This window comes from Rattus norvegicus, chromosome 19 (genome assembly GCF_021556685.1).
Source record: "Rattus norvegicus strain SHRSP/BbbUtx chromosome 19, alternate assembly SHRSP_T2T, whole genome shotgun sequence".
Lineage (NCBI taxonomy): Eukaryota > Metazoa > Chordata > Mammalia > Rodentia > Muridae > Rattus > Rattus norvegicus.
This window is the reverse complement of record NC_141552.1, coordinates 25992450-26016989: the sequence shown is the minus strand read 5'-3', so window position 1 is coordinate 26016989 and position 24540 is coordinate 25992450. Positions and strand designations below refer to the sequence as shown.

Sequence of the window (24540 nt, the reverse complement as noted above, 5' to 3'; positions counted from 1 at the left end):
CAGCTTCTGTGTGAGAGCTCCTTTGTGTGAGAGGGGTAGGGTGACTGAGGAAGTTTGCTGGTGTCCATCCCTGGCCTGCATGTGCATGCATACAGAGACATGGACACATGCACATGCTGAGTACCCCTCATCCAATCCTGAAATCTGAAAACATTGAATTTCAAATCCAGGCATTCTCCTAACCTACACCTTCCCTCAGGAATTGGAGATGAGGCCTTGCAAGAATCCTCAACCAGTGAGACTGGCCCAGACCTTCTGAGATCCATTCTGCCCCAGGAGAACACAGCAGGTGGTATCAGGACAACACAGAAACTCAAGACTCCAGCCTGATGCAGGGACCGCCTGCTGGGTTAGAAGACTCAGCATCAGGTTCCTGAAGGAAAACATCACCTCTGAACACACAGGGTCGCTGTGGCTATGCCTTCAAGGCATCTTCAGCAGCAGCTTAAATGGACTAGAAATGACTATGGGAATCTGCCTGCAGGGTGATGTGAGAATCCTTTTGCTCAGGCTTGATCGCTAGATGTTGCCACAGAAAACCTTGAACTCTTCTTGGAGTACAGTCCAGGCAGAGGCTGAACACAAAACATTCTGATTATGAACTGAGTTTAACAGATAATCCGGATCCTGAAGGCCACAGGCCCAAAGGTCTGCACTGCAGGGGTGAGGCATCACTGCAGGGAAGACCACACAGTGCAGGGGTGAGGAGTCACTGCAGGGATGACCACACACTGCAGGGGTGAGGAGTCACTGCAGGGATGACCACACACTGCAGGGGTGAGGTGTCACTGCGGGGATGACCACACACTGCAGGGGTGAGGTGTCACTGCAGGGATGACCACACACTGCAGGGGTGAGGTATCACTGCAGGGATGACCACACACTGCAGGGGTGAGATGTCACTGTGGGGATGACCACACACTGCAGGGGTGAGATGTCACTGCAGGGATGACCACACACTGCAGGGGTGAGGTGTCACTGCGAGGATGACCACACAGTGCAGGGGTGAGGTGTCACTGCGGGGATGACCACACAATGCAGGGGAGAGGTGTCACTGCGGGGCTGACCACACACTGCAGGGGTGAGGTGTCACTGCAGGGATGACCACACACTGCAGGGGTGAGGTGTCACTGCGGGGATGACCACACACTGCAGGGGTGAGGTGTCACTGCGGGGATGACCACACAATGCAGGGGTGAGGTGTCACTGCGGGGATGACCAGCAGTATCCCAGCCTTGGCCTGGGAATAGCCATTGACACCCACACTTTCTGGGGCAACATTGTCTCCTGAGGATAGAGTCAGGCCAGGAGCAGCAACTGATGTTCACGAGGGACAAACTTTCTTCACCTACTGCCCATGCTGGCCCTAGGATCTGGGCTTTTTTGGTGACATGAGTGCTGAGCCTCCCAGGTAGATGGGTTTTCAGGGGTCAGGTGGTGCTTGTCACCAAAGATATCCATAAGGATAAGTCATACTGTACTAATTCCCATATTAGATCCCTTCTCACAGGTCACAGAGGCCATAGTGGGTCCTAAATGTGGAGTCAGGTTCCTGTGCACTTTTGAGGAGACTGGTCAGACATTTAGGCTTCGTGATATTTTGTTGGCATTATTTTGGGGGGATTTTATTTTTACTGTTGGGGCCAAACCTGGGGCTGCCATGTGGAGGGAAAAGCTTTGCCAAAGCTGTAGATCATCCCTAATAATAAACTCCTGAATTCTCCCAATCCTGGAACTATCTAGGTCCCTCACATGATGCAACCTTTGGGGCATTCCTCACATAGAATCATGGGGTGGACTGCATCCCAAAGAGAGACAGTGGGAAAAATTCCCCAGTGTCTCCCTGTGGCTGTGACGATGGGAGTGCTGACCAGTGGAATGCAGGCCCCATGTGAAAGCCTTTTGGTTTCTACTTGAGTGGAATCTTCACCATGCCTTTTTTTTTTCTTGAAACACAGGTTGCCCTGGAACTTACAGTCTTCCATCACCCTGACTCAGTTTCCCATGACTGGGATCATAGGCTTAAATTACTATGCCCATTTTTCTTTTTTGTATTTATAAATCTGCTAAAAAGCCAGAAGGATCCAGAATGTAAAATGGTGCGGTCCAAGGCATTTCCAACAGGGGATTCTTGACCTAGGAGTATCCAGACCAGTGTTTATTGTGTGGCTACTTCATTCCCATAACAGCTTATATTTGACAAAGAATTCCAAGTTGTGATATCACTGGGCAGCAGGTGATATCCCATACAGCAGGACTGACTCAGGTTGTAATTAAGGCTGGAGAAACTTACTAGGACCCTGGTAATCCTACCACCCTGGGGCCTTTAGATAGCCTTAATCTGATCTTCCCCCCTGTGCTATTAATCAATTGCTCTTGAAGGTAGATTTGAATTTACAGTCACTGTGAGGCAGGAGAATTAGGACCCTACAGTCACTCTGGGCTCCATAGGAAGAGCCTGTTTCAATAGTAAAAGAGGTCACCTGTGAGTTCTTACTGTCTTCCCTGAGGCCTTACTGCTGGAGTTAGACTAGCTGTCTCACCAATTGAAGTAGAGGGCAGAATGCTGGTGCCTTCTATAGTGAGGACTAGTGACAGATGGTCTATGGAAATTCTAGAAAGGTCTACAAGTATTTATGTCCTGTGCATGGGAACTGCTGGCTTCCCTGTGTCCTTTGCCTTTATTTTGCAGTCCATGGGGCACCTGGAAATGTCCCCAAACCAGGCTGTACACAGGGCCTGTCCCGTGACTCTCACTTGCACTCAGAGCCTGCCTGATAGTCATAGGTCTGACAGAGCCCTGACACCTGCAGAGACCACTATAAGGGACCCTGCAATCCCCATACTGCCCATCAGTGTCTATAATGTCCCTATACGACACTGAGACGGTCTAAGCTCCTTCCCATCTTTATGCTGCATCAGAATCTGACCATTGCTACTTTTGCTCCTCTCATACCCACACTAGAAGCCCTGTACCCACACTAGTCCCAGCTGGCCTGTTGCCTACTGACATCTCATGGACTCTGCCCCAATATTCCCTCTTTGCCTGGGTCCCTGCAACTGTGTCCAGTTCTGCCTGCTTCCCTGCCTCCCCACTTCCATTTTCCAAATGGCCACATTGACACATGGGTTCCTGGGTCTCCCACTCCTCGGATGCTGGGAACAGGTTCATTCTTTGCTGTTTGAATGGTTGTCCTAACACTGGAGGACCTTGCTTCAAGTAGTGGCAGTCAAACCTGGTGCTGATCGTGTCAGATCTGTCCAGGCTGTCTGTGTGACTGTGGAATGCGCCTCTGTTTTGGCTGAGTGTTATTTACCTCCCTCATGGCCATGTGATAACCAGACCATGAGCATGTTCATTGTTTGGAAAGAAGGGTGTGGAGGACATATGCTCCTCATCCTAGCATTAGTGGAAAAAAGACATAGGCAGATGATGCATTCTAGACCATCCTGGGCTATAGAAACTCTGCCTCGAAGAATGCAGGTGGAGCAGGGCTGGGGTTCAGTTGGTTGCCTAGCAGCCTACCACATTGAGCAGGCACTGCTCAACCACCTGTACATACACATCTCCTGAGATCTCTCTCCTAAATGGGAGGTGATCGTGTCCACCTAGTACAGCACATGCCCTGGAAGGACAAAAGCTACCTACAGGAGCTGTGGTGATGGCTCCCAGGTTAGAGCATCTGCTGCTCTCTCAGAAGAACCACATGGTCCCTAACAATCATCTACAATGGGGAATGCTATTCCCTCTTTTGGATCATGAGGGAAATGCACTCAGGAGTGGCCCAGACATACATTTGAAAAAAAAAGATCCATTGAGTTAAATGATAAAAATAAATATAATCAGCAACAATAAAAAACACAGCATATGAATGATCAAGTGAAACAGCACCTATAAAAACCTATTTCCCAAAATGAGTTGATGGTCATTATCTTTGTGGTTTAATAATAATGCTGTATTGTAAGAAAAACTGAGGCACATGGTTCTCGATTAGGATTATTCTATATTCCTCTGTGTAAGTTGTCATTTTTTCTGCAGCTCTACAGGCATGAGTGTGTGTTACTCAATATCTGGTGCACACAGTCAATAAGGAATGTGTGTTGTAGACTGATATAGACTAGGATGAGCAGAAGACATGACAGCATGGATACAGTATGTCAGTGATTACATCATAAAGTGTGTGTCCATAAAAAAAGTCACATTAACCACACAAAAGACACTATCACCCCGTGTACAGCTTGGTGGCTTTGAATTCACTGGATCATGCAAAGATCCATATCCAGCTGTCAGTTCTAAGTCTACAGGAGGGGAAAGGACCCTTGAATAAGATGGTGTTAAGTGTCAAGAGTTACAAATCAATTTTTATTCATAAGGAATACAATTTACAAAAAACAGGCATAAAATGAACAACTAAAATGGTATAAAAAATGAAAAACAGTAACAAGAATATATAACTATGAAATAACAAAAAGAAAACTTCAATGAAAATCATAACCAAAAACATTTCTTAACAGCATTTTCTTAATGAACATTTAGAAACACAGTTGTAGTGCTGTTTCTCCTCTAGGACGTGAGATGTCAAGGCAGTCCCCTCAGTTGTCTCTCAAATGGTGTTGTCAGTATGAGAAAGGAGAAATACCTCAATGAGACAGGCTGGCATACGGATACATAAATTTAGGGTCTCTATACATTGAGGAAATTATCTGAGAAGAAGAATATTCCCCCAAAAAGTCTTTGACTGTGAGGATTGTCGTCACAGGGAACTCCTGAGAGAGAAACTCATTCCTCAGGGGGCTGTCTTCCTGGGATCCGTCCTATGCCATGTCTCCTGCAGTTTCTGAGACCTGGGAGGAGAAGGCAGCTATTAAGACACTGATTTGGTGGGGACATGCATACCAGCTGTCAAGTTGCTGCCTTCTGTTCCCTCAGCTGCATTGGACAGACAGCACTGATCTTTTCACTGAAATCATTGCTGATATCTCTGCAGGCTGGGAACATCACCAGCAACCCTCACAGTACTGTGAGAGAACAAGCTGCTTCTCAGACTCTACCAGTGCAAACCAAGAATGGGGAAATGGGGAGAGACCTCATTGGGGTGCAGAAAGAAAGGAGAAGGCCACATGATACCCAGATCAAAGCCAATGACCAGGACTCATTTGCCATTTGCACTTGGTTCTTATCCCTACAAGGTGCTTCCAACCATCACATGACCCCTGTATGACCTTTGTCACACGACCAAAAACTCATTCAAAACTCTTCATAGCATCCAATCTGTGATAGGGAGATGCAGTCATGTGATATGTTATTCCTTTGTCACCATTTCTGGACTGCAGTTTCAAAAAGGGCAGAGAAGTGTACTTGCCCATAATTCAGTTTCTGAAGAGTGGTTAACTTCCCAGGATACTTGTGCATAAACAGAGCAATGAATAACTCTATCACATGAGGAGGGTGACTGATTGGGTGTGGGGAGATTAGAAAGATGATAGGGGAAGCAAAGATGCATCCAATAGGCAAATGGTATCAGACATTGTTAATCTGACTCAGCTGCTTGTTCCTACCACATTTTGCTGGGTCTGGAGGTTGCTGGCCTTCTCCTGTTCGTCTTCATCCTTCGGGTTCAACTCAAACAAATATCGCTGTAACTCCTTGCTCTCCTGCTTCAATGTGACCAACTTCTTCTTCATACATGCCTGGTCCATCAGGAGCCGGCTGTGCAGGTTTCTGGAAACACACTTTGCATAGTAAGATCCTGAAGCCTCTTCCTCCCATTCTAACTGCCAAATCCCACAAACTCCACCAGGACACAGATACCCATAAAGACTTCAAAGAATACATCTCCATACATGTAAGGCTGCTGCACAAACAGCAAACGGCCAATCCAGGGAAGAATAAATTGTTTCTGTGACCCAAGCACCAATAAGAGTCCATGTCTGTCCAAAAGAACAAGGGATCTACAACTACACATGAGAGCCCAATGCATCGGGACAGCATCAATTAGTAGGCAGTAAACAACCACAAGAGGACAGTAGAACCAAGGGAGGTCATGCTAACCATGTGGTCCACACATTGAGCTTTGTTAAACCTGGTATGACCCCAGAGCCGCAGGTTGGCCTAATAACACTCTGATGCCTGAATCAGTGTAGTTCTATCCAGAGCCTTCTAAAGATGCATAGACACTGTGCTGAGAAGTCACAGTCTCTTATGGAACTGAAACTGAGTCCAAAAGACCCACGGCACAGTGATATTTAAACAGCAGAAGAGATGGGCCCAGAGCTGCAGACTTTCCGGTCCAGAACAAAGAGAGGCAGACATGGCCATTCCACAAGTGATGGGCCCTTCTGACCAGTACTTACCGATAGAAGTTAATCTCCTTCTTGAGCTCTTGAAATTTCTCACGATGTTCAGTGTTCTTTGTGTCTAAGTTGTGCAGTAATGACATGACCTCTTTCTCCTTTATCTTCAAGTTTTCATAAAATGGATTTGGCCTGAAGTAGGGGCTGGCCCCAGGAAGATAGAACCCAATGAACATTGAGGTTTAGGATTATATGAACTCAGGCTGTGTCCTGTACTACCCCAGCCCTGGAAGGACACTTTCTGAATTCTACATATTTGGATCTTCTTCAGCTTCAGAAACTTGGAATTGTGTGCCCAGGACAACAGAAGCTAAGCACCCAGATAAAGGGTTCCCTGGCTCACTTTTTTCAATCAGGAGGTCTGGATCTGCATTCAAACCTGTTATGCTGTCAAGAGCCTAGGCCACAGAGCTTACCCAACCACACACACACACACACAAACACAAACCCATACACACACACACAAACACACACACACACACACAAACACATCCAGAATCCTCTGATTTCAATTTTCCTGTTTTGACAAGTGGAATGCTACAAGCCGAATAACTAATATTCTAGAGGCAGACAGTACACATAATTCTGGAGATGAGACCAGATATTGCCACAAACTTATAATCTGCCCAAGGCATACAAATGTATAGACAAATGTGACCACAAAGGCAAAGAACTGTACTGTTGAAAGTGGGGCTTCCAAAATAAAGCACTTACACCTCCATGAAACTATTATACAGGTATATCCTGAGGTCAAAAAACAGACCCCTAAATTCCAAGTGTGCAGGGACATAGAAACATATAAAAGTTGTGCATATGCATGCAGACCTGTGCACACACAGACACACAAACTGGGACACACCCACAAGAAAAGAAAAGTAAACAGACTCAGAGAATGAGAAAGAGAGACAAATATGGAAAGAGCACAATGGGAATCAGTAGAAATGTATGCACCATTACTGTCTCAGTGTTTAAGGCACACAGACAAGAAGGAACAGGCCTGAGCCTCAGGCCTTCTAGTTAAGCATTGATATGAACAATGTGGGACATGTCACCTAAGGGTGCTGCCAGGAGATGATAGCATTCAGTCACCTTCCTAGCAAGTACAAACACTGTCCACAAACTCACAGCACCTAGAACCTTGCAAAGCTACCACCTGTCAAGGGCTTTCCAATTGTACACTGGGAACTCATGCTCCAGTGACTTTATCCCTGAATTCTTCACTCAGATCACAAGTTCAGATTTTCAACAGGCGGAATCAGAGAGTCCATTTCCAAACTCACTCCTCACTAAGGGTCAGGTTCTGAATCTCCTCTCTATGGGAGATGAGGTTTAGAACAAGGTCGTTTGTTTGGAGCAATGCATACCTCGTGCTCATGGATCCACCTGTCACATAAAGGAGGCGTTCTGTCAGCTCATTTCTCTCCTTGGTAGCTAGCTCCAGTTCTCTATTCAGCCTCTCCTCTTCCTCGTTGGCCTGCACCTTGTTTAGGATATTTTCAGGGGATGACATCTGTCTGCAGGCCTCTGTAGGTAGAAGAACAAAAGTGAACCCGCATGGGGCGAATGCATAGAGCATACACAGACCACAGTGAGGTCCAAACAGGAGAACATGCTTGGAAGCCAGTGTCACTGCAAGGAGTTTGGTCTGCGTAAGAGGCATCCTAAGTGGATCACAGTTCCCCCACTACTATATAGAGACCAAGAGATATAAGCAGCCAGGTGTTCCCTATGCCCGCCCACACAGGCTTACAAGTACCAGAGAGATGCCTTCTCCAGGATTATTATCAGGTACGCAGGCTACAACCTGGTTTCAGGACCCTCACCCCTCTGGTTTCAGAAGTCAGATCATCAATTCAGCATCCACAATGACTTGATCGATCAGGGATACTCACATATCCTACACTGTTACTCTAGTCCAATAACTTCGCATTAAAAAGTCATGTAGGGGGGGGACATGGTCAACAGACTTATTAATTCCCCCTACTGAAATGACAAATGCCCCAGAAGTGCCAATAGGTTACAGGCTCTTTCTCTACCTGCTCCATATAGTTTGGCTACTGTAGAAAAATATCTGCCACACAGAACCTCTAATATATGAAGGTAAGATTGGCCCCGTCAGCCAGAGGTAGTCAAAGGAGTTCTAAGAATATAAGGTCATGCCAGGAGCACAGTTCTCTCCCTCTTACTACTGTCAGATAGTCACTGAATTTAAAGAAGCAATGAAAGTGAAGTACATTGATGCCCTGTTTAATTCAGAAAAGTTATCCCCTCCATGACTACTTATGGTGTTATTATATCAATTTAACATACCGAATGTACTGTAAAAGTAAAGACTAGAAGTTCACCCAATAATAGCATAGGCATTGCCATATCCTCCATGTGGTTATGGAGAAACTAATGATGTGAAAACCTTGACTTTCAGGAATTGTGATAATCATGGAATTCAATATCTGTGGAGATGTTCCAGTGGTTGTGGCCCATTACTAAAAAGGCCAGCGGAAGGCCCCCACACTCACCCCTGACAGGAAGCTCAACATACACTGCCCAGAACTTACTCCACATTCCCCATGTCCTGTGTCCATCATTACCTTTAGGTTTCGTTTGCTTCACTCTAGACTCTTCTCTATCAACATCAACTCTCCCAAAGCGCCTACAAAGACGGGCAAACATGTCTGTGGATATATCCTTTGGACACTAAGAGAAAAAGTAGGGAATTGGTTGTCACAACGATACTGGTGACATCACAGGGATTCCAAGGTCTCTCTAGGAGACAATAGAATGTCCACGAAGGGACGGCTGATGTCACGGAGAACAGACTTTGCCTCCCTGCTAATGTTCTCCCTGTACTGAGCAAAAGCTGATGTGCCCTTTTCAGGAGACTTCCCTGTGGCATAGCCACTGAGCACCACATGCTTCCAAAGCCAAATTTGACTCTAGGCTTGATTGGAAAAACCTAAGTCATTGCTATGTATCTAAATGAGTGCTTCCTCCCCAATCCCTGCACAGAAATGTTTCATCCTACCTCAAATTCTCCTCAGTCAGCAATATTACCCATTAAAGATTACTGAGAAATCACACCAGTTCCTATAAGTAGCCAAAGAGGTCTCCTGTCTCATCATGTGCAGGTGCATGAAATCACACCCAGAAATAGCCTGTAGGATAGGTTTCGATGTGGGTGTGTGTTATAGGTACAACCTGAAGCTTTGTGCTTAACATTTGACAGTTGCCACCAGATTCCTTAGGAGAAAGAATTGCATTCATTATTGTCCTGGCAACAATGTGGTGATCTGTTAGCAGAGGAAACTGAAATATTGGATCTACCAGTGAATGCACCCTCAGGCTGAGTGTGGGGCTCTCCTCTTTGCACTTAAGTTACCAAAGCAGGATTGCTTACAGGCCTCTCTAAGCTATAACGTGTAAGGTCATCTGAAAAAATAAAATAGTCAGCAGATGTGTGTGTGTGAGGGGGTGCAGCCAATGGAGTAGGACAAGCCTAGAGACATAACTCAGTGTACAGAGTAAGAAACAAGCATCTTCACTCCTGTTTCATGGATCACCCCACAAAACACAAAAGCATCTATCGTACTAAAAAAAAAAAAAAACCAAGTTATTTTATTGAATGCATACACTAATACTGTTTACAGTATTAGTAGCAAAGCTCAGATTTTGGGGGCAGATCCATGACTTGAACTATCTTCCTGACAACATATAAAGCAATAAATATATAAATAAATAAGAAAAAAAACAGAAAAATAAAAAAACACAAAAAGCACGAGCCTCTCATGTGAAGTTACAGAAGAGAGATCCAGTGGTCACTTCTGACCAGGCCATTTTAGCTATGACGGTGCATTGTGACCCTTAATTTGATGGGTCCTATATAAAGCTTTGTGCAATATTGTCATTTTAACAAACCTCATCCAGAACATACATAACAACACAGGATATGATTGCCATGTCCTTGCTGTGTATCAAGTTATTTTTCTGTGTCCTTGATTGACAGGCATATTACAGCAACAATCTGAGATGGCTGGTAGACTTGGAAGAAAGTGGATATGAAAGATCCCCATTTATATATCAGTACAGCCATTTCTTAAGAATGAGAATCTTTTAAGCTGGCCCTCGCTTAGCCCCTTGACATTAGACATTAGACCAGAAAGTACAGAAAGCACATTCCCACCCACTCTCTAGGAAGCTGCCCGACCATAAGAACAGAGGGTATAGAACATATTTACTGCAGGGCAATTACAAGACAGGAAACATCTCTGGGAAGCTGACTGACCACTATAGAAGTGAGATGTCCTTGGTACTGAATGCAGCTGTGCTATAGGCTGACATAGCTATAGCCTTGTCCTGGGAACTCCAGAAGAGAAACACCTGCCAAGACATATATCCTTGGTCCTTGTCCTGGGAACCCCAGGATAAGAAAACATATATCAAGTCAGACATCCTTGGTACTGAAATAGCTGCATTGATGTGGTTATGGCCTTATCCCAGGAATTCCAGGCCGAGAGACATCTGCCTAGTTATCCTTGACACCGAAATAGCTGAGCTAATGAAACTGTGTGATCGTAAATGACTGTTTAAGCTGTACATTTCTGTAGTTCGAGGTTCCTCACATCCCTCCAGCGTGAGGACCGTGTCGAGCCCCAGTGCATTGGTGTCCCAAAGTAAACCTCTTGTTTTTACATCAAGACTGAGTCCTGTGTGTTCATGGGGTGGTGATTGTCCTCAGGACTGGAGCGAGAGTCTCCTCTGTCTGAGGGTCTTTCAGATAAAGCTATAGTTGTGGGTTACACACCTCAATTCTCATTGGCTAATGCTGTCCTCACAGTCCTTGGAGGCCCCTTTGTAAGACTACCTGTTGGAAAGTGGAAGCAGCTTTATTTGAGTTCAAAGTGAACCTGACGAGCAACGTAGAGAACAAGATGGGGTAATTGAGATCCTGTCTAAAACCAGCACAGAAACCCACCCTTCATTCAAAGCATCATCTACCAATTCTTGAATTTTTACCATTCTCTGCCAACCAGTCTTTCATTCAGGAAAGGTAGAAAAGAACTGGAAAAGATCTTTGTATTCTAAGGACCTTGATCTGTCTTTCCTTAGGTCCACGTTAAGAACAAATGAAATGGGTATCACCATCTGAATAACTTAGTATCACCTACTCAGCATTTCTAGCCTAATACTGTGCCAATGGAATCTCAAGCTTCCCTGAGTGTTGCTGCCCCAGCAAGAAGAATGAAGAACTGAGGTCAAACCCCAGTGAACCTTTCAAGGGGTTAGAAGAAAGCCATCAGAGATACTGCACTTCAGTGTCCTTAGATTAAATCAAGATGATACAACGTGAATCTAGTGTGCTATTCAACCATACATCTTCCTCACAACCCCACCTATCTGAGGTCATTGCTTGGCAGAATTCATGCCCCCCATCCTAGATATTTCTTGATTCATTGCTGCCAAGCGCCAGGTTTCCTGAGTTTTGTTTTTTATAGAATTGGGTGTAGTCAATCATAATTGCCCTCTGTAAGAAATGACAAATATCAATAATAACTGACCACACTGTACTACAAGTACAGTAGTGGAAAATTCAGCATAACTGAGGAGTGGGAAATCACCACTGTGTCCTGGCCTTTCTCTGCCCATATCACAGCTCACAGGCGGCTGGGGCAAACCTTGAGTTCCTCTGTAGAAACAGAGTGAGGGTGAATGGACACTGAGCAGGCAGAGCAACACAGCTGAGGCAACTCAATTCCAGCAACAAATGCATTATTTGTTTCCCATCTTAACAGCTCCTTTTGAGGACTTGTCCCCACACCTAGCTTAAACACAGCAATTTTCATACATGCCCGCCTGCTATTTCTATTGTTGCTGTAATACGCCTCCACATCATAGATTTCAAAAAAGAAAGAAAATAAACCTGACACTGAGAAGGGTGATGCCTGTCAACATCTAGTGTGTTGGGGGCCCAGGTATGGTCACAAATAACCAGGACACAGGGGATGCAGAGCAAAGGCAGATGCAACTGCATGCAGCTGCAAGTTTATTAACCCTTATATAGGCATGAATATGGATTACCTCACTTTCCCTTTTGGCAAGATATAATAAGATCGTTATTCCCATGATACCAGGAACGACTAAGGCAAGACTAGGCAAAGATGTGAGACTGAGCAAAGGCTTCTCCCTAATATATCTGTATAGCAAATCATCCCTCTTCCTAGCATCACAATATACTTGTCATAACCCAGAGAGCATGAGAGCCGCTTCCACAAAAAAGGGACACAGTACAGCATAGTGTAAGGTAAAGTGAGAAAAACATTTTCTTCTCAAGGGCAGCATTCCAGCCACCTGCTTGCATCTCTCAGCCGTCTTTCCTTGATCCTGTCTGGGAAGTGTCTCTCAGTGACTCCACAATTTCTCTCTTTGTCCTTTTGTTTTAAAAGTAACACTTTCTATAACATAGCTAAATGTCCTTGAAGGGGTTTAATCATGCAAAAAGAAAGCAATATAATATATAATGTATGCAACCTTTAATGAGTGTATCTATTTTCTTAGGGGTATTTTTCAGATACCTTCCCAGATCTGGATTTAACTTTGGTAATTGTTATCTATCTACAAAATCAACAATATCGAATAAATATTCCAGTTTTCTGGCGTAAAGTCCACGGGAGTAATAACTAATGATTTTGGAATTTGCTCGGTGTCTATTGTTATGTCCCTCATTTCATTTCTGATTTTTAATTCATGTATTGTCTCTCTTGTGCATTGTTAGTTTGAGGAAGTGGTTGTCTCTCTTGTGGATCTTCTCAAAAAAAAAAAAAGAGGAAGAAAAGAAAAAGACAGCTCTTGCGTTCCTTGACTTTGTATTTTTCTCTTTGTTTCTAAAGGCTTGATTTCAACCCTGAGTTTATTGCCCTTCATCAGATCCTACCAGACTCTCTATGGGATGAGGCTTTGCCTCCTCTTGGTAACAGCAGCATGGAATAAATGAAGCTTCTGCGGATCTCTGTTGTGGTGTTGCACATCACAATCTCACTGAAAACCATGCATAGCCTGGTTTTAGGCTCTATTAAAGCAGCCCACTATTTCAGTGTTCCCTGTAAGGTGCCATAGAATGATAGTAACATAATTCTGCATGCATATCGACAGGTTTCTACACGGTCTTCTGGGTCATTTAATAATAATTTATAGTGAGTTCATGGATGAACACACACTCACACACACACACACACACACACACACACACACACACACACTTTACTGACATGGTGCATATTCTTTGCACACCAAAAATAAAGTGAGCATTACTGAAAATGCACCAATAATGGAATCGAAGGAGGGAGCTATGGGGAAGCTGGGGCTTAGAGTTACTTAAAAGACCGGATGCAGATTCTCCTTCTATTGGAGGAGAAACTTGATAGACAATGTGGTTCTTTATTTTCTTTCTCTAGAGCACACAGGACTAGGGTGGCAGCTAGGGCTTTGAGTGTATTCGGCAAGTACTGTAGCACTGAATTAAATCCTAGGGCTGGAACCCTATTAATCGTCTACAACAATTACAGGGCAGGCTGGATGACGACACTCAGCTGACAATGTGGACATCTCAAGACAGTCACTGGACAATGGCTGACACACTTGTCTGAAGACTGGAAATGTTTCTTGATCTTGGAGAGGAAAGAAGGACCCTCCAACTACACTGTCCTCAAAGGAAGTTTATTCAGGTGAGGGATGACATGGATTGTTTTGTCTCACGTCACACATGTCAGTAGAAAATATCCTAGGTATTGGATGCCGCTGTTAGCATTAACAGAACAAAGCACATAGTGTTGGGAAGATTAATAAATTATGAGTAGGATTAGAAAACCCCAAGCCTCTTCCAGGTTCTAGGAGAGCAAAAAAAAAAAAAAATACCACGAAATACAGTATTAATGGGATAGTTTGGTTAAATCTAGTTACTAGTTTCTATTGTGATACCTATTGTCAGTGCCTGCGCCAACAGTGTGTGAATATCGGGTGTAGGTTTGTGGGGTTGAAAGAAAACACGTACACGGGTCACCCCTTTTTAGCCAGTGCCACCAAGGCTTTACTGAGATCTCCTTATATACCAGAGGCAATAGCTGTGGAAAAACAACAAGGCAGGTGAAAATCCCCAACCAGGATAATAGGACAAGTCTGTGTGGTGAAAGTTCCAGCCCACTCAGGGGCATAAACAGCTTCTTAAAAACAAGAAGCAGGAAAGCTCAGTGGGGAGAAAGGGTGCCATGGAAAATCCCAGCCCAAATCAGGTGCTAAGAGCAGCTGTCAAAGGTGTAAACAATTTCTTGCTAGAGCAGGCTGAAAGGCTCAGCTAGGGGGGAGGGAAACACCAAGGTAGGGCCCAACAGGAGCCTTCAATGGTGGCTCTAATGTTTCACTTTCCTCTGCCAACTGGCCTCCACACTGTTTCTAGCACCATAATGATTTCAAGTCTTCCTCCTAAGGAATTTTGTGGCAACCATTGAATGCTAAGCACAAGGCTTCATGGGTGTTCCCCTAACACACACCCATGTTGCAACCTTCCATGCAGGCTATTTCTTGATGTGATTTCAAGCACCTGTACATAATAAGACAGGAGAACATTTTGACTGCATATTCAAACTGGTATTATTTCTCAGGAATTTTTAATGGCTAATATTGGTGAAGGAGGATAATTTGAGTTAGGATGAGACATTTTTGGGCAGGATTTGGAAGGAAACATTCATTTAGATGCATAGGAATTACTAAGGTTTTTATAATCAAGCCTTGAGGAAAATTTGGCTTTGGAAGCAGGAGATGCTCAGTGGCTCTGCCCCGGGAAAGTCTCCTGGAAAGGGCACCTCTGCTTATGCTCAGTACAGGGAGAACATTAGCAGGAAGGCAAAGTCTGTTCCCCATGACATCAGCTGTCCCTTCTTGGACATTCTATTGTCTCCTAGAGAGTTCTTGGCGTCCTCTGCTATGTCACCAATGTTGTAGTGACAACCAGTGCCCTAGTTTCTCTCACTACGAGTCTGGCAGATACATCCTAAGACATGTTTTCCAGTCTTAGAAGTGTTTTGGGAGGGGGGATGTCGATTGTGGAGAGACTAGGGTGAAGGTGTCTGACCTTTCGTCTCAAAGAAATGATGGACAAAGAAAGTGGTTCTGGGGAATGTGGAGTAAGTTCTGGGCAGTGTCTTTTGAGCTTTCTGTTGAGGCAGGGGGAGGGATGGTGGGGGTCCTGCAAGCTTAAGCTGACCTTTCTAGCAATTGGCCACAACAACTGGAGCATCTGCAAAGGAATTGAATTTCCATGAATATCACAATTCCTGAAGGTCATGGATTTCAGAATTCTTTTCTGTAAGAAAGCACAACAGAGGCTAATAGGAGGAAAACTTCAAGACAATGAACTAAACTATACCCAAGAAAAACCAAGAAATTAATCTTCTCTCAATAATTTAAAAAAAGAGAAGCACACAAACATAATTTCACCTATAACCAGAAAAAGAAGAGAATGCAGCAATCATTGGCTTTAATATCTGACCAGATCCTCTTTCCCTAATCCCCGAGCTCCCAGGGGCCAAACTGCCAGCCAAAGTGTATGCAAGGATGCTCTATGGTTCTAGGTGAGTCCTGTTGCCCCACCAAAGGCAGATCCTAGAGGTGTGAGGTGGGGATGGATATGTGTGGGTGCAGGAGCACTGTCACATAGGCAAAGCTGAGCAGAAACGGGATGTAAGGTTTGATGAGGGGAGGCTGGAAAGCAGGACAACAGTTGAAATGTAAATAAATAAAATAACCAATTAATAAAAATAGCCAAAAATAAAATAAGTAAAAAGGTAAATGAAAATGAAACCAAACCAACCAAACAAACAAACAAAAATCCCTGTGGTGGATTGGCCTAATGCTGCTTGTATTTTAATGCTAATTTGGAGAACTCAAGACTGGTTAACCCCAAATAACTGACCCTGTTCCCAGTTAACTGTGATTATAAAGAAGCCAACAGCCAACAGCAGAGAGATGGGGGAGGTGAACTTTGAGGGCTTTGCTAGAGAGGATCATGAGGAGGGAAGAAGGAAGAAGAAGCTGCCATAGAATAAAGGAAGAACGTGTGTGATGGAGAGGAGAGAGGAAGAGGACAGCAGCCATGGTTAAGGGAGAGGAGAGCCTGGTCCTGAGGGCTGTCCAAGTGGAACAAAGAGCAGCCAAGATGCTACACAGCCAGTAAGAGTTGAGCATTATTGTTTGGAAAGTAGATCTGATACCATGGAGGGCAGGCAGCTGCCCAGCTACTGTGCTGACTAATGTACACTAAAATAAATTTAACAAAATATGTATAACCAGTAAGACAGCTCTGTAGAGGATCCTAAAAGGATTACTTTAGTTTGAAGGGAAGGACAAAATACCAGAGAACACAGGGGATAAATTAATAAAACTAGGAAAGTTAATCAAAGAAGACTGTGAAAACCACAAAAATTAACAAAATGACAAAATTTAATACATAGGTTTAAATAATAATTACATATCACTAAACTCAATATCTAGGGTGGTGGGGCATGGATTCTGCCATGGTCTGAACTCAGAAAGGTGGGGTTGGGAGAAACATGTCTGGTTAAATAGTCCACCCACATTGTGTCAATGTGATTTAATCTAAGGACGAAGAAGTGGAGTATCTCTCACGGCTTTCTTCTAACCCCTTGAAAGGATCACTGGGGTGTGGCCTCAGTACTTCATACTTCTTGCTAGGTCAGCGAAACTCAAGGAAGCTTGAGATTGTCATAGCACAGTGTTAGGCTAGATATACTGAGTAGATGATACTAAGTTGTTCAGATGGTGATATCCATTTGCATGTGTTCTTAATGTGGACCTAAGGAAAGAGAGATCAAGGTCCTTAGAATAGAAGGGACATTCCCAGTCCTTTTCTACCATTCCAGACTGAAAGGCTGGTAGGGAGAAAGTGGTAAATAATAAAGAATTAATAGATGATGCTTTGAATGAAGGGTTGGTTTCTGTGCTGGTTTTAGACAGGGTCTCACGCATCCATGTTGCCCTCTCCCTGGCTGGCCCGGTTCACTTTGAAGTCAGTGCTTCCATTTCCAATAGACAGTCTTACAAGAGGGGCCTCCGAGGTCTCTGAGGACAGCATTAGCCATTGACAGTTGAGGTGTGCAACCCACAACTATAGTTTTAGCCACTTTGTTCCATGTCTACCAGCTATTTCAGATTGTTGCTGTTCTATGCCTGACAATCAAGGACACATAAAAATAACCTGATAGAGAGCAAGGACATGGTGATCACATCCTTGCCTCTGCTGTATGTTCTGGATGAGGTTTGTTAAAATTCCAATATTGCAAAAAGCTTTATATAGGGCCCATCACATTAAGGGTCACTATGCACTGTTCTATCTAAAATGGCCTAATCAGAACTGACCGCCAGACAACACTTCCTGCGAAGTTCATATGAGAAGCTTAAGTTTTTTGTTCTTCCTTCCTTCCTTCCTTTATTTCTTTCTTTCTTTCTTTCTTTCTTTCCTTCTTTCTTTCTTTCTCTCTCTCTCTCTTTCTTTCTTTCTTTCTTTCTTTCTTTCTTTCTTTCTTTCTTTCTTTCTTTCTTTCTTTGCTTTATAGGTTTAGAGGAATGTATTCTGGGCCACGGACCTGCCCCTAGTATCTCTGCTATGGATGTGATCAATCAGTGTTAGTGTATGCATTCAATAAAATGTCCATTTTTGACTAAGGTAGATGCTTCTGTGTTTTGTGGGGTGACCCATTGTCAATGTCTAGTGAGTTGGGGCCCTGGGTATGGTCGCATACCCCAGGACACAGGGGGTGCAGAGCAAAGGCATAAGAAACTGCATGCAGTTGCAAGCTTTATTAATCCTTATTAAGCTAAGAATATGCATCACTACAATTTTCATTGTGTCAAGATACCATAAGATTATTATTCCCAGGATACCAGGAACAATGAGGGAAGATTAAACAAAGAAAGACGAATAAACAAAAGCTTCTTCTAAAAATATTCATATAACAAATAACCTCTCTTATTATAATCAAAATATACTCACCATTACCAAGAGAGCGTTAGAACCACTTCCATAGAAACGGGACACAGCAGAACATAATTTAAGGCCAAGTGAGAAAAACATTTTCTTCTCCAGGGCGGCATTCCAGCCCCTACTTGAATCTGTCACCAGGCCTTTCTTGACCCTGCCTGGGAGCTGCATCTCTATGTCTTAACAATTCCTTCTTTTTTCTTTTGTTTTAAAGTAACACTTTACATAACATAGCTAAAGGTCCTTGTAGGGGTTTAGTCATGTAAAAATAAAGCAACATAATACATAATGTACATAAGATTATGGCAAAACTAGTTCCTCCCATGCTATGGAAAATCCTTTGAAGCCAAGCCTTGGGATCTAATCCTGTCAATTGATCAGCCAATAATTTCGCTATTTCCATAGGGGTAGTATCTTCCAGCTGTTTACCAGAAGACATTCAAACATCATATTTCAAGGCATTAATTACTTTTGAAGCACTTTCATTACCCTCTAAATAGGCTTGAATTAACTTCCAATCATGTTCTGTGTCATTATCCATATATTTATTAACAGACAAGTAGTAGGATTTCATCAGGATAAGCAATATAAGCCCGATAACTGGCATTGTTCGCAGCAGAAGAAACCATGAGTAAAACACACATTGCTAAGAATAAGTGCTCAGCAGTAAAGGACTTTCCTGAAGGAGACAAAATTATTCCTTTCAGTGCTTAATCGCTTCACCTGACCCCACATAGGTAATAGGGTTGTCACTGCACGGATCCTTATCCATTGTTGTTTGTGGACACTAAGAGAAGCCAGGGCCTCAGTAATGGAGGACACCTCCTCATCTCCTGAGAACATCCATCAGGAGAAAATGTAGCTGGTTTAACTGGATTCCTTTGAGGGTAGGGAGCAGTTCTTATTATTCTGTGCTTGGATCCATCTCCCGGGTAACCAGAATAGTCTCCCATCCTGTAATGAGACAAAACCCTCTCCCCTATATACAATGATGTCCCTTCCTGCCATTCAGCATCCCGGGCAATTTTTATCCATACTGTCGGTTCCATGCCTTCTTGGGGGAAGTTCAACAAAGTGTCTATCGGCTTTTGATATAACTTCACCTTGTGGTAAATTAAGAAAATTAATAACGTATAATGCTTGTGCCAATATAGCCCTGGGACTGGTCTGCAAACTCCATTCAGGTTGCATAAGGCCATCTCTTTTCCCCCTTTTTAATTTTATAATTTGTCATTTCAGGGTATGGTGAATTCTTTCAACAAAAGCTTGTCCTTGTTTATTGTGTTCTGTACCAGTAATATGTACAATATGATATCATTGACAAAATTGTTTATATTGATAAGAAATATATGTTGGTCCATTATCAATTTTAATTTTAGAAGGCAGTCCCATAACAGCAAAAGTTTCCAATAGATGCTGTATAACATGAGCAGTGCGTACTCCTGGCAATGGTGTAGCCCACACAAATTTTGAAAAATTATCTATGCTTACATCTATATGTGAAAGGCGACCAAACTCAGAAATATGGGTTATATCGATCTGACACGATGTATTAAGTTGCATCCTTCTGGGATTAATTTGAGATGGAACACATTTTATACGTGAAGACTAACACATAGGACAATTAGCAATAATTTGTTTGGCTTAAGAATAGGGAAGCTTATATTTAATATGTAAATATCCTGTATTGGCATGATTATGACTGTGTTCTTCTGGGGTAGCAAATGCCACTAATTGATCTACCATATGATTGCCAAGTGTTAAAGATTCTGGAAATTTTGAATGTGATCTAGTATGTGTAATGAATATTCTAGAGTTTCATAATAACAATAGTCCTTTAATATGTGAGAATAACATTTAATATAGGCCTAGATGTAGAAACAACAGCAGTCGCAATATTCTGTACTACTCCTACAACATAAGCGGACTCAGCTATAATATTTTTACATCATGAGTAAAATCCTGGAATACATTAATTACCGCTAATAATTCATTTTGTTGTACTGACCCAAAAGAAGATTCTTGTCCCCAAAATTAATCTTTGGTCCAATAAGCCATCTTGGTGTTAGAACCATCTGTAAACACAGTAAAGGCTGATGGTAATGGATCAACAGAAATTAGTGTATTTATCAAATTTTTTTTGGTTTTTTAAAGCAATCCCGGGGTTGGGGATTTAGCTCAGTGGTAGAGCGCTTGCCTAACAAGCACGAGGCCCTGGGTTCGATCCCCAGCTCCAAAAGAAAAGAAAAAAAAATTACTACAGTAAAGCAATCCCACAATTTACTATGGGGAGGATGAAATTCAATATTTCCAGTGTAAGAAATCATGGCTAATTGAAAAACCTCAGACATCTGCATTAAATATTCCACTTTATCTTTCCTTAATGGGAAAACAATAGCAGCACAATCATATCCCCACAGTGTAACAGGTCTTTGTATGCCTTGCTGAATAATTAAAGAAATTTGTTCCTCATAATTTGTTAATGTTTGGTTAAAGTTTTATTTAATTTATATCCATTCTAAAGGCAACTCATCCTGAGCGAAAGTGCCTGTAGGATATTCAAGAGTATTTAAACATATAATTTAATAACTCTATCTGGATCAATACATGCCAAATATGCATCTTTCCATTTTCAGAAAAGACACCCTTGCATGCCTTCATATAAGCATTAATATCCCCAGCCTCCTTTATAGGTAATAATGCTCTCCTGTACTCTTCATTAGCATTTTCAAAAGCAAGCATTTGCAGCAGTTGTCCTCCAGCTACCTCTCCTACCATTGTTCTTTCCAATGTTAATTTTAATATACATAAAAACTTAATATATGGTTCATAGAAAGCTACTACCTTTTTCAACCAACCAGTATCATCCTTTATAATAAGTCGGTTGGGCCACACCTTGAATCAATGCTGGCCTAATTATAGGAAAAGAAAAAGCAGGTGAATTTGTCATCATCATCTTGTGAATCTAATGGTCAACATGCCATCCTCGGGAAACGACTTAGAAAAACCTGCTTCAGGCAGTGGTGCAGAGGGCAAAACTTTTACTTTCGTTTTGTCTTAATGAAGCTCTAGCTTCTTGTTCTGTATTCGTTATTACCCTGTCTGCATTCATGGCCTTGAACACAGTAAAAATTACAGCCCAAAGAGACCAGAAATTGAAATCTTTTTGCCCTGCCTGACAGCCTTTTTCACCTTAACTTTCACTTTGACCCAGATATCAGAATCCCTGGAACCCTCGTCAGGGAATCATGGAGTTTACTCTTGCTGTCTCTAAACACTTTTCTAAACCAGACTACGAGACATGAATTCCCTGAACTCTTAAAGATGCTTAAGCATAGCGAGATGAAGAGAAGATTTATCTTGTCCCATTTCCTTGTAATAAAATGTACTTACCTTATCTGACTGTCCAGACTTACCTTCAGGGACCCTGTTCCAGTGCCATAGGTCGACGTCTAGGGAGTTGGGAGCCATGCGTCCGGTCTCATTCCTTTCTGTGTTTCCCGATGCTCAGTGGCCATGCCACTCCAGCATGCTTTGAAATGAACCAGTCCGGAACCACCACCACCACCACCACCACCACCACCACCACCACCACCACCACCACCACCACCAATTTGGTTTTGTAAATAAAGTTTTATTGACATCACCATCCTCAGCATTTACATCCTGTTCAGTGCTGCTTCTGGCTGCAGCTGCAGGGATTAGGAGCCACAGAGCCCTTTAGGCTCCCAGAGCTGAGAGCATTGACCATTAGCCTTGTTTGTGAAAGAGGTGACTGACCCCTGTGCTCGAGGTGGCCTTTCCGTGCCCCTTAACCCATAGCATAGGTCTCTGTGCCATCCTCTCCCTTTGCTATGGTGTGCACTTCCTGGTACATTTCCGTTAGCTCTTGACATTTCCAGAGCATTGGTCTTGCAAATTGAATTTGCATGGCACCAGGAATAGACCTGATAGCAGGGTGTGGGACACTCCCTATGGGGACCCTGCCCAGGGGCATAAGCTTACTTTTCCAGTCAACTCCCTGAACAGTGAGCCTTTGTGGGACAAGGTACTTCACTACATGACTTGACCTCTCTGCAGTGCACCCAATCCCTGCTTGGCTCAGATGTCCCCCAGAGAGATTGTGTGTGTGTCCCCAGTAGAGGCAGCACTCTGTGTGGTGGCATTGACATGGCATCCAGGAAAGTCAAAACCAGAGGGACATGTCGGGCAGTTGGAAGCAGATGTCTGTGTCCATGGAGAGAAGGATGGACTAGACACTCCTACAGGGGGTGAGCTGAGAAGCACTTCCTTGGCTTTTTCACAGCCGTGTAGGCTGCATGCCATGCTGTGTACCCATGCTGTGCTGAAGCCCCAGGCTTTGAGTCTCCCACACCTGCTGTGTCCTGGGTCCAGGGTAGGATTAAGCAGACTTCAGCAGGAGAAAGGTGAAAACCCTGGTTGCAGGGTGGGGATGGCACAGTCATAACACTCCTGCACATGAGGCCCCTGACTTAGAGCCGTACAGCAGCTGTGACAAGCCAGCTCTGGTGACACTCATCTGCAATGCCAGGCCATGGGGGGTAGAGGCAGTAGGATCAGTTGTTTAATTATCCTTGGCTACACGGCAAGTTCGAGGCCAGCCTGGGCAACTTTGTCTATTAAAATAAGACAAAACTAGGTCTTGACTCTGAGCATCACTGCCTGTACCTGGCATGGTTGCCCCACCCCAGGTAAGAAACCCCTCTGTCCAGAGGCCATAACTGCAGGAGACCCCTGGCCAAGTGTCTATACAGCGCCCTGTTTGACTGGTCTGTGCTGAGGACCAACCACGCTCTCCTCAACAGGAAGGACATGGGAGAGGCTGTTTCTGTGAGGTCCCGGGCCCTGAGACGGCCAAGAATAAACCCTGTCCTTGGGAAAGCCATGGAGACTAGGAACCCAGGGGATCTCTGCAAACACCAGGGCTGGCAGGGGACTCTGATCCTCTACAGCAGCTGCTCTCAATCTGTGGGTTCTACCTCAGAGCTCCTGCACACCAGACATTTACATTACAGTTCCTCACAGTAACAAAGTTACACTCATGAAGTAGCTCTCCAATAAGTTTATGGTTGGGATCACAACATGAGGAACTGAAATAAAGAGTCACAGCATTAGGAAGGGTAAGAACCGCCATTCTATAGGAACCCAGGCATCTGCACTCGGTGTCTGGGAGTGTGATAGGCTAGGCTTCACCCTCAGCGATGCCAGCATGTGGGCACCAAGCCCAGGTTCCACCCCAATGCTTCCTGGATATGTGCAGGCCTGGTTCCATCAAGAAGTAATAAAGGGACCCTTGGCAAAAAACACTGGGTACCAAACAGGTCAGGAAAACACACCCCCTCTGCTGCAACTCCTCTCAGGAGGGCTAGTCTTTCCAGGAGGCCCCAGCTATAACCAAACCTTGTCTCCCAGTGCTTGCCCATTGGTGTCTTGGCCATATTCAGATTTGAGGACTTTGAACAGAATAGCTTCCAGCAGATTTGCATCAATGAATCCAACAAGCAGTTGCAGTCCTACTTCATCCAGCACACCTTCAAGCTGGAGCAGGTGAGAGTGGACACCTATTCCCCAGCCCAGCCCAGCCATCACCCTGAATGTCAGCTGTGTCCATCAGTATCAGCAGGATGGGGCCTGGGCACCATAGGTTCCCCAGGACCTAAAGCTATGTCCTTGAACTCAGTGCCATGCTCAGCCCTTCTAGCCTCTTTCAACCCTTCTGGAAGCTCAACTGCTCCTGCAGCAAGGCAGCAGTGTGCACATTCTGTCACGTCATTTGTGTGTGTCTACAGGAGGTCAGAGCCTGTCCCCTCTGGTCCTTTCTTTTGCTGTATTTGCCTTTCTGAGGAGGCAGCACCCACAGGTATGGGAGGCAGCCACATGCATATTCTGCAGCCATGTCTGATTCCTCTGAGGCTCAGTCCCACTTACACACCTACCCTCCAACCTCCCCACTCCATGTCACCCCTGGGGCTCTGTAAACCTTCCTGTTTTCTGTCTTTATGTAATTGGTGACACTGCAGCCCTCAGTGGTGTCATACAGTGTTAGTTTGTCTTTGCACTGCCTGGAGGTCTGACTTAGGAGAATGGCTACCATTCTCATTCCTGTTCAAGGGTCAGAATCT

At 44.0% G+C, this 24540-nt stretch overlaps 1 protein-coding gene and 1 non-coding gene across 8 annotated transcripts; one reads left to right on the top strand and one right to left on the bottom strand.

Moving 5' to 3' along the window:
• Nucleotides 1–3988: 3988 nt before the first annotated feature.
• On the bottom strand, nt 3989–22222 carry LOC147999253 (disks large homolog 5-like). Of its 7 annotated transcripts, XM_087596221.1 has the most exons (9): nt 21814–21855; nt 21242–21309; nt 20406–20472; nt 15605–15703; nt 8943–9048; nt 7719–7878; nt 6355–6498; nt 5560–5722; nt 4338–4845 (listed from the first exon to the last, which is right to left on the bottom strand). In XM_087596221.1, the coding sequence occupies exons 4-9, from the start codon at nt 15683–15685 to the stop codon at nt 4816–4818; spliced, it is 684 nt and encodes a 227-aa protein (XP_087452347.1). In that variant the 5' UTR covers nt 15686–15703; nt 20406–20472; nt 21242–21309; nt 21814–21855; the 3' UTR covers nt 4338–4815. The 7 variants fall into 7 exon arrangements, with proteins under 7 accessions (XP_087452353.1, XP_087452347.1, XP_087452346.1 ...); XM_087596220.1 differs by lacking the exon at nt 21242–21309 and having other exon boundaries at nt 21814–21975; XM_087596226.1 differs by lacking the exons at nt 8943–9048; nt 15605–15703 and having other exon boundaries at nt 21814–22222.
• Nucleotides 20563–20635, top strand: Trnav-aac (transfer RNA valine (anticodon AAC)). Its single transcript has one exon. It is a non-coding gene; the product is annotated as a tRNA-Val (tRNA).
• Nucleotides 22223–24540: the final 2318 nt, after the last annotated feature.